Source organism: Pseudorca crassidens, chromosome 1 (genome assembly GCF_039906515.1).
Source record: "Pseudorca crassidens isolate mPseCra1 chromosome 1, mPseCra1.hap1, whole genome shotgun sequence".
In the NCBI taxonomy this organism is placed as follows: Eukaryota; Metazoa; Chordata; class Mammalia; order Artiodactyla; family Delphinidae; genus Pseudorca; species Pseudorca crassidens.
In genome coordinates, this window is record NC_090296.1 from 188,235,666 (window position 1) to 188,248,884 (window position 13,219).

Genomic DNA, 13,219 nt, shown 5'->3' on the forward strand with positions numbered 1-13,219 from the left:
TTCTGTCCACCTCAAACTTTAAAGATCTTGTCCACCTCAAACTTTAAAGATCTTAAACACATATGCCAGAGAGAAGGGAAAGTACACTTCCTGTCCCTTCCTCAGTCCAGTGGAGCTTGTGAAATACTTGACCCCACGTCTAGAGCTCTGTGAAAGGGAGCAGTAAAGAAAACCCAACCTGCAAATGTACTCAGGGCAGTTCTGCCTAGAGCTCCCGGCAGTGAGTGGGGAAGAGGATAGGACAGTTGGGTTGCTGTATGAACTTTAAAGTTTGTTTGATTAACAACAGTGTTCCTTAGTATCGCCACACAGTGTCTCTGACCCAAACTTGAAATTTTAGCATTCAGAATTCTGCCCCATTTTTTAATTTTTTTTACATCTTTATTTGAGTAGAATTGCTTTACAATGGTGTGTTAGTTTCTGCTTTATAACAAAGTGAATCAGTTATACATATACATATATACCCATATCACCTCCCTCTTGTGTCTCCCTCCCACCCTCCCTATCCCACCCCTCTAGGTGGTCACAAAGTACCGAGTTGATCTCGCTGTGCTATGCGGCTGCTTCCCACTAGCTATCTATTTTATGTTTGGTACTGTATATATGTCCATGCCACTCTCTCACTTTGTCACAGCTTACCCTTCCCCCTCCCCGTATCCTCAAGTCCATTCTCTAATAGGTCTGTGTCTTTATTCCTGTCTTACCCCTAGGTTCTTCATGACATTTTTTTTTCTTAGATTCCATATATATGTGTTAGCATACGGTATTTGTCTTTCTCTTTCTGACTTACTTCACTCTGTATGACAGACTCTAGGTCCATCCACCTCACTATAAATAACTCAGTTTCGTTTCTTTTTATGGCTGAGTAATATTCCATTGTATATATGTGCCACATCTTCTTTATCCATTCATCTGATGATGGACACTTAGGTTGTTTCCATCTCCGGGCTATTGTAAATAGAGCTTCAGTGAACATTTTGGTACATGACTCTTTTTGAATTATGGTTTTCTCAGGGTATATGCCCAGTAGTGGGATTGCTGGGTCATATGGTAGTTCTACTTGTAGTTTTTTAAGGAACCTCCATACTGTTCTCCATAGTGGCTGTACCAATTCACATTCCTACCAGGAGTGCAAGAGGGTTCCCTTTTCTCCACACCCTCTCCAGCATTTACTGTTTCTAGATTTTTTGATGATGGCCATCCTGACTGGTGTCAGATGCTATCTCATTGTAGTTTTGACTTGCATTCCTCTAATGACTAATGATGTTGAGCATTCTTTCATGTGTTTGTTGGCACTCTGTGTATCTTCTGTGGAGAAATGTCTATTTAGGTCTTCTGCCCATTTTTGGATTGGGTTGTTTGTTTTTTTGTTATTGAGCTGCATGAGCTGCTTGTAAATTTTGGAGATTAGTCCTTTGTCAGTTGCTTCATTTGCAAATATTTTCTCCCATTCTGAGGGTTGTCTTTTGGTCTTGTTTATGGTTTCCTTTGCTTTGTAAAAACTTTGAAGTTTCATTAGGTCCCATTTGTTTATTTTTGTTTTTATTTCCATTTCTCTAGGAGGTGAGTCAAAAAGGATCTTGCTGTGATTTATGTCATAGACTGTTCTGCCTATGTTTTCCTCTAAGAGTTGGATAGTTTCTGGCCTTACATTTAGGTCTTTAATCCATTTTGAGCTTATTTTTGTATATGGTGTTAGGGAGTGTTCTAATCTCATACTTTTCATGTACCTGTCCAGTTTTCCCAGCACCACTTATTGAAGAGGCTGTCCTTTCTCCACTGTACATTCCTGCCTCCTTTATCAAAGATAAGGTGACCATATGTGCGTGGGTTTATCTCTGGGCTTTCTATCCTGTTCCATTGATCTATCTTTCTGTTTTTGTGGCAGTACCATACTGTCTTGATTACTGTAGCTTTGTAGTATAGTCTGAAGTCAGGGAGCCTGATTCCTCCAGCTCCATTTTTTGTTCTCAAGATTGCTTTGCCTATTTGGGGTCTTTTGTGTTTCCATACACATTGTGAAATTTTTTGTTCTAGTTCGGTGAAAAATGCCAGTGGTAGTTTGATAGGGATTGCATTGAATCTGTAGATTGCTTTGGGTAGTAGAGTCATTTTCACAATGTTGATTCTTCCAATCCAAGAACATGGTATATCTCTCCATCTATTTGTATCATTTTTAATTTCTTTCATCAGTGTCTTATAGTTTTCTGCATACAGGTCTTTGGCTCCTTAGGTAGGTTTATTCCTAGATATTTTATTCTTTTTGTTGCAGTGGTAAATGGGAGTGTTTTCTTGATTTCACTTTCAGATTTTTCATCATTAGTGTATAGGAATGCCAGAGATTTCTGTGCATTAATTTTGTATCCTGCTACTTTACCAAATTCATTGATTAGCTCTAGTAGTTTTCTGGTAGCATCTTTAGGATTCTCTATGTATAGTATCATGTCATCTGCAAAACAGTGACAGCTTTACTTCTTCTTTTCTGATGTGGATTCCTTTTATTTCCTTTTCTTCTCTGATTGCTGTGGCTAAAACTTCCAAAACTATGTTGAATAAGAGTGGTGAGAGTGGGCAACCTTGTCTTGTTCCTGATCTTAGTGGAAATGCTTTCAGTTTTTCACCATTGAGAATGATGTTGGCTGTGGGTTTGTCATATATGGCCTTTATTATGTTGAGGTAAGTTCCCTCTATGCCTACTTTCTGGAGGGCTTTTATCATACATGGGTGTTGAATTTTGTCGAAAGCTTTCTCTGCATCTATTGAGATGATCAGATGGTTTTTCTCCTTCAATTTGTTAATATGGTGTATCACATTGATTGATTTGCGTATACTGAAGAATCCTTGCACTCCTGGGATAAACCCCACTTGATCATGGTGTATGATCCTCTTAATGTGCTGTTGGCTTCTGTTTGCTAGTATTTTGTTGAGGATTTTTGCATCTATGTTCATCAGTGATATGGGCCTGTAGTTTTCTTTCTTTGTGACATCCTTGTCTGGTTTTGGTATCAGGGTGATGGTGGCCTCGTAGAATGAGTTTGGGAGTGTTCCTCCCTCTGCTATATTTTGGAAGAGTTTGGGAAGGATAGGTGTTAGCTCTTCTCTAAATGTTTGATAGAATTCGCCTGTGAAGCCATCTGGTCCTGGCTTTTGTTTGTTGGAAGATTTTTAATCACAGTTTTAATTTCATTGCTTGTGATTGGTCTGTTCATATTTTCTATTTCTTCCTGATTCAGTCTTGGCAGGTTGTGCATTTCTAAGAATTTGTCCATTTCTTCCAGGTTGTCCATTTTATTGGCATAGAGTTGCTTGTAGTAATCTCTCATGATCCTTTGTATTTCTGCAGTGTCAGTTGTTACTTCTCCTTTTTCATTTCTAATTCTATTGATTTGAGTCTTCTCCCATTTTTTCTTGATGAGTCTGGCTAATGGTTTATCAATTTTGTTTATCTTCTCAAAGAACCAGCTTTTAGTTTTATTGATCTTTGCTATCATTTACTTCATTTCTTTTTCATTTATTTCTGATCTGTTCCTTATGATTTCTTTCCTTCTGCTAACTTTGGGATGCTCTCCTCCGCGGCTCCGAAGCTGCCCCCCTCCGCCACCCGCAGTCTCCGCCCGCGAAGGGGCTTCCTAGTGTGTGGACACTTCTCCTCCTTCACCCCTCACACCTCCCACTGGTGCAGGTCCCATCCCTATCCTTTTGTCTCTGTTTATTCTTTTTTCTTTTGCCTTACCCAGGTACGTGGGGACTTTCTTGCCTTTTGGGAGGTCTGAGGTCTTCTGCCAGCGTTCAGTAGGTGTTCTGTAGGAATTGTTCCACATGTAGATGTATTTCTGATGTATCTGTGGGGAGGAAGGTGATCTCCGTGTCTTACTCTTCCGCCATCTTCCCCCGAATTCATCCCCAGTCATTTTTAAAGGAACCAAATGTAGATAATGTACAAAATGCATTAAGCAGAGCACCTGGCACATTCAACAGATGTTAGCTATGAAGTCAGACGAAATAAGGGACAAAAAGTACTTTTGAGTAGAATTCTTTTAACTACCACTGGCTAATTCTAATTAGTATATTAGTTGTTTAAAACACAAACAATTGATGCTTGGAAAAATGTTTATTTTCTTCAGTAGGTTAAAAATACTTCCAAGGATTTTGTCCACCTCTGTTAGTAATAAAGCAAAAGAAAGTCTCAGTCGAAGGATGTAATTTAGGGAACCCTGGTCAGGAACCAGGAGACCTGGGATCCAGTCCCTGTTCTGCTGTCTTCACTATGAGTCAGCAGGGAGGGAGCTAGCTTCTCCATGGGCGTATCCTACGGCCCAGCTCTGCCCATCCCTGTGATGTGCTGCTCCCAGGAGCTGAGAAGGGAACAGACATTCTGGTCCCCGGTGTCCTAGTTGTGAAATACATTGCAACATCCATCTTCTCCATGCTTCTCAGGTGAACAAACTGACTTCACCACAGCCAGGATAACTGCAGCTCACCAAGCAGCACTTTCACGGCCACATCCACACATTGAAAAATGTACCCACAGACCACGTGGTCTCACAAAGTCACTTCACCCTTTAAGATTCTACCAGGAGTAGCATTCTCATGGTTTTCATCATTGTACGTCTCATAACTGTCTTTATTTTAACCAAAGAAAAGGCAGAAAGCCTGTAGAGTATCAAGGCTTCTGTTTGAAGTCACACCCTGGAATGATAGAATTTGAGCTGTTCTCAAGCATTATTGAAGTTCTTTGACTTAGTACTTAACCATAACTTCTATGCAGCCCACCATACTATTAGAATAAAAACAGAGTAAGTTTACTTTGACCATAAATTTTCTAAGTGGATAGGATTTAGAGAAAAACAGAAGACAAAATTAAAAGACGCGTTTGGAAAATGAAACCTAAATGCTTCTTGTATGTATTTATTTGTGCCATGTAAACTAATTTTTAAACAGGCTAAGAGGCATAAAATGTTATTAAATACAAAATGCCTTTGCAACATGGCAAAGCAGGGGACCGCAGCTTGAGAGACATTTGTACTTTGATGTTGTCTTTCTCTCAGCCCCTGTGGGTGTTCTAAGATAACAGATCTGGGACATCTTCAGTGGCAAAGAACTGATATTAATTCTCACTTCTTTGCTTGACCCAGGCCTTTGGAAAGATAACTTGAAATTACTTTCATTATGGCATATTAATTTTTTAAAAGCTATGGTAGTTAACTTTTGACTGTCATTTCTTATAGATTAAAAATAGAATACCTCAGTTTTCTGAAAGCCCTATTTGAATCTTTAAATATGAATGCAATTTCCTTTTTAACTATACCCATGCCTCCCATGAAAATCATTTACCACCAGAAATTATTTTTTAAAGCAGAAGCACAGCACATATTTCAACTCCCATGTAATAACACTGCAAGATTTGGTAACATCTGCATATTTTCTTTACTAATTGCAGTGTTAGTCTGAAGTTAATTATATTTTTTTCAGCCAGAGCATATTGTTTGATATTGCTTATGAAATGATTTTAATGTTCAGCTTAGCTGTTAGGAGGAATCTTATTTTGTCTTATATTTTTAGATGCAGTTCTCCATTGTAGCACACTAATTCACCTGATAACTCCTTTTCTTTAAAAAAAAATCTTCAGTATAACGTTATATGAAAACACTGCAATAGGTGGCAGGGGATAGTGTTTTCATAATTCAGCTACATGTGAATCCTTCAGTTACAGTATATTTTTGTACTAGCATTGTTTAATAATAAATTTTTGGTTCTGAAGAACCTAGGGGCAGGGCAGGAATAAAGACGCAGATGTAGAGAATGGACTTGAGGACATGGGGAGGGGGAAGGGTAAGCTGGGACAAAGTGAGAGAGTGGCATGGACATATATACACTACCAAATGTAAAACAGATAGCTAGTGGGAAGCAGCCTCATAGCACAGGGAGATCAGCTCGGTGCTTTGTGACCACCTAGAGGGGTGGGATAGGGAGGGTGGGAGGGAGACACAAGAGGGAGGAGATATAGGGATATATGTATATGTAGCTGATTCACTTTGTTATAAAGCAGAAACTAATACACCATTGTAGAGCAATTATACTCCAATAAAGATGTTAAAAAAATAATATTTTTGCATTCATCATTCTTGTGTGCCAAGCACAGTACCACACACCTAGCAGTCTATCAGTAAGTAGCAATTGCCACTATTAAGAATAATTCCAGTATGATCTTTAGATCATGTATATAGATGTATCATGTATAGAGATGTTAGATTGATCTAGACATCCATCAGTGTTAGATGGAGTGGTAGGGTAACAGAAAGCCTACATCTCTAATGACGTGAAACTGATATCATTTATATTCATTCAATTCAACAAATATTTATTAAATCTTATCCGTGTGTGATCAGTACTGTTGCTATCATCTATGTGGGCAAAGACAGAAAAAATAGATGAAAGACTCAATTCTTGCCCTGAAGAAGGTCATCACAGTCGGGGCTCAAGACTCCATGAACAATTTTCTCCCAATTATATATTGTGTGTCATTATTAGTCTCTGCATTGTGTAGTATACATAGTTAAAAATTGTAAGAGATTAGAGGAAGGAAACTTCAGTGTAAGTTAGAATCATTTCAGGTGGCCTTGTGATGGAGGTGGGACCTGAATCAGACATTGAAAAATTGGTTAATGTTTAGAAATGCGGGTGAGAGGAGATTTCGTGTGTGAGCAATAGCATGAACAAAGACTCAGAAGCAAGAAGAATCTTTGGAGTGTTCAGAGGATGGTGAGTCTTCCTGGGTCAGCTCATAGTTCGTGATGGGGAGCTTTGGGAGACTGTGTTGGATGCATAACATGAGGTCATAGAGGGCAAGGAGTAAAACAGTAGTGAGCTACTAAAGATTTCTAAATGAAGATGCATGCAGCTCCTCACAAAAGGCTAACGTGAGGGCCAGAGACTAGGCAAGAAGTCAGAGTCTAAGAAATATACAAGCACAAAAGAATAAGGCCAAGCAATGGGACAGCTAACAGGAAGCCTGGGTGGCAAGAAAGTCTTGAAACTTTCTTGCAAGAAAGTCATCAAAGTCTTGAAACTTGAGATATGTCTGTCCTAGCAGGAACCCCTGTAGTCTTCCTTTGGGAGCAGGAATTATTCCAGGGTCCTAAGTGCGTGTGAGTGAATCTTCTAATGGAAATACGAATCAGTTAACCCAAATGGAGTGGCAGAGATTTGGACAAATCCTGATATGATCAAAGTGGAGCTTCAGAAAAATGAACTTGTCACTGTTATGAAGAATGAATTAATAAAGGGTGAATCCAGGTTTAGATGGGACAGTTGGTAAATAATTGTAACAAATAAGGAGTAAACTGGTAGGAGCTTAGGCAAGGATTATAATTGTGGACATTGAGAGAAGTGATACCCATGAAAAGTAACTCAGGGTAGAAATGTGTCAGTGAAAGGTGGCACTGAGATTTCAAACCTGAGTGAAGAGGCAATAGTAGTAGCATGGACCAGAAGTACAAGCCTTAGGAAAGAAAGTTATACACGAACACGTCAGTATTTCCTGACCCAGTAGAGCTCGGCTGGAAAAAACATTCACAGACATGGCCAGTGGCCAGCATACAGAATAATTGGGACCTCCACTCTAATCTCATGGAGACCTTTGAGTGAGGTTTATTTTCCCTTTAACTTCTGACCACATCAGGGTTTTAGAGTAACTCTTGACAGATATGTTTACTTAAGGGATTTTCAATGAGTAGGGCACTGCTTATTGTTTAAATATGGTAGAAATATGCTGAAACTTTGGCAGGTAAAACACCTGGGCATATGGGACTGGAAATCAGTGTTTCAGTATATAAGTAGGTTACCCCTAGGTAATGCATTTGGTGAAATGTTTTCTCCAAATTAGAGCTTTCTTTTTGTTAATTAGATATCATCTTCCCATGAGGTCATGTCACTAAGACAGATAAAATGGATGGTAACAGTTACTGCTCAGAATGAATTAAAATAACAACATTCAGTTTGAAAAAAAAAAGGTCTAAGGAGATGTTTAACAGTAAGAACCAATTATTTAACGTCTGTTTTTATTTATTTATTTATCTGACATCTACTCTGTCAGAAACTCTTAAGTGCTTTATAGCCATGATTCGATTTCATTAGCAAATAATCCCATGAAATACGTACTTTTATTATCCTCATTTTCCAGGTAAGGAAACTGTGACCAGAGAGGTTAAATTGCCTCAGATTATGCAAAGTTAATTAGGGATCCAGCTAGAATTCCCCATCAGGTCTAGTGTGACTCTGAAGCCCTATCCTTAACTGCTACACTATGCTTGTCTCTTCTGGCTTGAGCAAGAAAACGAGGTAATTGTGAATTTCACTAAGCCTTTAGCATATACCCTCCAAAGATGTGGTGTCTGTCATGTGTGAAGAAATAATGATTCAATTATAAACTATGCCACTGAATGTTTAGCAGCCTATTTTCTCACATTTCTGGCAATGGAGGTCTTCATGTATTGAACCAGACTCAATGCAGTAAGAATTTAAATTTCTAGGAGCTGCATATAAACACATTATAAACTTTTGTTGCCTTCAGGGCTTTATTGTGACCCAGATGCTCTATGAACAGCTTAAACTTAGGTTGGGAATGTGGAAAATTATTTTACAATTGCAGTTGTTTTAGGAAAAAGCCAGGTATTAGCACACGCGCACACACACACACACACACACACACACACCACAATCTGAGATGCCAAACACTATTTAAATTTTTTTCAATTAAAACACAAAGTGTACCTGTGAAAAAATCCTCTATACACTGAATAAAAATTTTAAATAAATATATGGCATAGGTATTCATATATGAACATTTTGTATGCATCTATTTCTATGTGTTTCTATCCTAGACACACAATGCATGCTAAAGAGCTTAAAGTTTACTTCCTTCTTCACCTGTAAAACTAACAGAGAATTGTTTGTTTGTTCTTCTCACAGCTGAATTTTTATTCCTCCTATGGGGTGTTTATCTCTGCTACGCGGTGCGAACGGTCCCATCAGCTTTTCACGAGCCGCGCTATATGGCTGTTGCAGTTCACAATGAGCTCATTATCTCCGCTATATTCCATACAATTAGGCAAGTGATCTGCAGAGCCACTCAACAACTGTTTTATTTTTCTGATGTGTTGCAGTTTAATTTAATAGCAAAATTGGATAAGATGCATAACGGAAAGATGTAGGACGGATAGTGTTTTATAACTTGACTAATTTCTTTGTCACAGAAATGGCAAATGAATCGTTTTGTTTTTTTTTTAAACTCTGCTGTTCTTAGTTCCTTCTGATGAGTTGTTTATTGCCTTCATTTATTTGGAAGGGTAACTCAGTGTTATTGTATTGTGTTAAACCACTTATGGGGATGTCATTAGGTATATTGTTTATGATACATAATACTGTTTGTTCTGAAAATATAAAGCAATACATGCATACATTATAAAATAGATACAGGTAAATTGTCTATGTTTTCATTCATGTTTATTATGCTGGTTTATACTTTCAAAATTTTAACACTCAGATAACTTACGTATGTGAAATCTGTTGAATTCAGAACCAAAAAACCACTCCAAGTTGATGACTGGATTTTTGTGTGCAGTGGGGTTCTTTCATCATTACACTGTAGTGATGACTTTCTGTGGTAAGAAAATATGGCCTGGCCCTCCGTTTCTTATTATTCCATGTATCTCCATAACCAATGAGTACAAAGGAGGAAGAAAGGGGCTTATGATAAGTGAACAAAATGAAATATGTATGACTTACCTCAACAAGAACAACAACCAAACAACAGCAACCAAAAAGGAATCCTATAGCCTGAAAAGCAACAAAAAGATGCCATTTAATTGTTCGACATATATTAAAAGTTAGGACACACTTAAGAATGTAATTAGAAATTTTGAATATTAGTCTTGGCCCGCAGTGGAAAGATAGAGATTAATAATAGGGTGAAAAGGTGTGGATCTGCGGAAGTTTTGCAGGATGTTTATCACCTCTCACTTTAGTCAATAATCATAAAATGACATCTTGCACTTCTAGGAATAGATGATGCCAAAGAACATTTGGGGCTCAGGCATAATCTACACTTTTTAAACTCTTAAAGTAAGAGAAAGAGGTATTTATGATCTGACAACCCTGGAAATTCCATCAGAGACGGCCAGGAATCAAGGGAATTTGCCCCCTTGCTTTGTCTTGCCCTCTCTCAAGAGAGAGAAAAGAGAGAAAGAGTAGAAGAGGGAGGACAGATGTGACGCAGAATATGAAATCATAAAGAAGCAAAGAAAAGGATGCTTTCTCTAGTTCCACTCAGACTAGAGCTCAAGGATATGAGTGAGGATGCCCTGGTCTAAAATGCCGTGAGCACCAGAGGGCACTTTGTCATGGTGCCAGAGCTCCAGAGCCTTCACATTTCTTCCAACCCCTCTCCCCAAAAAAGCTGCATCATTTTTGTTGTTTGTTTTCAGAATATCAAACATATATGTTTCAAGATCTAACAAACATGCTTATCTAGAACCATTGATAAGTTAAATGTTATATTAACAAACCAACTAGAGAGTTATAAGCATGTAAGAAGGCTTATCACATGGACTTCCCTGGTTGTCCAGTGGTTAAGACTCCACGCTCCCAATGCAGGGGGCCCGGGATTCGACCCTTGGTCAAGGAACTAAGATCCCACATGCTGCACAGCGCAGCCAATAAATAAATAAATAAAACAGTGGCTATGTAAATCAGCCATATTCAGTAAAAAATAAAAATTGAAAAAAAGAGGCTTATCACAGACGAGTTTAAATGTCTTCTACTGTCAGAATGTAACTGTCATGCAGAGTTTCCCACTTGTGCCCTAAAATTAACTGTTATGTTTCTTAGAACCAAATTAATTGCCCAAGAAATTAAATCTGTTCAACACAGTTGCCAAAATTGATCTATATCTTTTCAACCTGTTCAATTTTACTCTGTTCAATTTCCATCATTTAATGTGTTTTTTCAATAGATTTTCAACTCTCAGCTGGCCCAAGTCCTTTCAGAAGTAGGCAAGGTAAATGATTTTTAAATGAACTTTAAAAAAATTCTTAATAGTAAGGCAATAGATGGTTATTTCAAAAAAAATCATAAAATGATAAAGAGAAAATAAACTCCCTAATCCAACCACCCAAAGACAAGCACTATTAACATATTAGTAAATCACTGTTAGATGTTTTTATATGCATGTGTATTTATGACACATCACATTTGATAGCTCCCTTGTAGGAATGTCACAGTGACGCTAGCATACCGAGAAGTCCTGCTGTACAGATAAACTGTTTAACTTTGTTTAACCATCATTTTCCAAATGTAATGGACCATTGAATCCCCCCAACCCTTACATCTGATAACAGCAGCCACGCTTCAGAAAACACTGTTTTATCACTGAACGAGGGTGATAGGAAATATGTTAAATACTTGTTGAAAATAGCTTTCTTACTTTGCTTAGGTCTTTCCTATAGAGTCCCAAACAACCCAGCCAGAAGAATCATATAACCCATGACTGGGTTCACGTAGACACAAGCTGATTGAATGGTTCATGGTGAACCTAGTAGGTTTGGTATTGAGCAGACATAGCATACTCTTCTTCCAGACAACTCTTTAATCCCCTATCAGTTTTGAACAGGGAGGACTTCAAATGGTAGCAGAGGGACCAGCCTTGGTATCTTTTGGTATCTTCTTAGGCAAGGCTAAGCAAACCTGAACGGGAAGCTCTGCATTTCAAGTTCCAAATTTGACTTACCTTTCTACATAGACCAGACTCGATAAGATGGTGGCACATGGGCTCCAAAGAATCGTAGCTACTCTCTTGAATGTTTAATTTGTATGGCCATAAGGGACCAGTGATGGAATTATAGTTTAACACATTAAATCTACAGAACACTGATTTTAGGGGGATGAGCCAGGAGCAAGTAAAACGCAGTGATAATTAAAGAAATCAAGTATGCACAACTTCTTATTTACATGTGGACTGAGTTCATATATGCTGTGGTTCCAGCATTAATAAAGTTCAAGGATAAAAAGCAATAACATAAAAATTTAAGTCAGCTGGATCCATCTTGGCAATTTTTTCCTAGAATGAAATAATATTAAATAAGGCATCCAACATCAGCAAAGATATTCTCTATCAATAGGATATATATGTTCTTCTTGTCTGCTTAAAATATAAAATCATGTATACATATATGTATGTATTCATATTTATACATACACATATATAAATTAAAAACTATGACTACATATTATGTACAGATTTACCTTCTTTCTTACCAAATTGTCAGACTGAACAAAAATAACCTAAAAGGGTTAAGTCTAGAAGGATAAATGATGAGAAGGCATTTCTCTCAGCCTGTTCTAACCCTTTACTTATTTTTAGTACTAAGCATAAAGCAAACCTTTGGGAAAGTGCAAGGCTTTTAAAAAGTTTGCCTTTATTCTTAGCCTCAATTTTCAAATATTTCGATGCGCCTGATTTTTGGACCGATTTTTTAAGTTGAAATACTATTTTTTAAAATGAAGCTTTAATACTATTTCAAAACCCAGTTGTTCTTAAGGTATTTCTAATCAAAACTGCAACCTAAAAAAATCTGGCAGTAATTAAAAGCTGATTAAGGACAATCGATGTTAGCATATCTCAAAATTATTTTTTGGAAGATTCACTGTTTTAATTCAAAATATATGTACCCATTCTTTTTTCCAGATATTGTCAGGCTAGTTTCAAGTTTACCTGTGTTGGCATTTGAGATGGGAATTCTCAGTACATAAGGCTGCTTTTTGACTGTAAATCCTTCTCCTTTGTTGTAACTGTCTGCTCCAGTACTGGCAGGGGCCCCAGCAGATTGGGATTGTATTATTTTCAGGGGTACATTTTCTACTGCTTCTGTGCCTCAATATTCTGTCTCAGAGACTATAACTTTTTATTGAGTAAGATGATCCTATTTTAATGCTTAAAAAAAAATCTTACTTGACCCAGCACAGACTGTATAGTCAAAAGTATCCCGTCCCTGAACAAAGTGAATATTCAGTCACATTCAAAGCAGGTATGAAGACACTTTTCTCACAAAGGAGCTAGAAAAGATGTTAATTCAGAAAATCCCTTTTAGTTGACTGTGAAGTATCATGGCCATTCTGCACTTCTGTGTATAAGTCTATGTTTTTTATATCTCCAGACACAGGA

The 13,219-nt window shown here is 37.7% G+C and overlaps 1 protein-coding gene across 1 annotated transcript in view; it reads left to right on the plus strand.

Annotated features, from left to right (window-relative positions):
• GPR158 (G protein-coupled receptor 158) overlaps positions 1–13,219 on the plus strand; it is a 324,536-nt gene that overhangs the window by 300,217 nt on the left and 11,100 nt on the right. Inside the window, exon 8 of the mRNA XM_067703480.1 lies at positions 8,971–9,109. Within this exon, the coding sequence (XP_067559581.1) occupies positions 8,971–9,109 (139 nt within the window). The remainder of the gene's footprint in view (positions 1–8,970; positions 9,110–13,219) is intronic.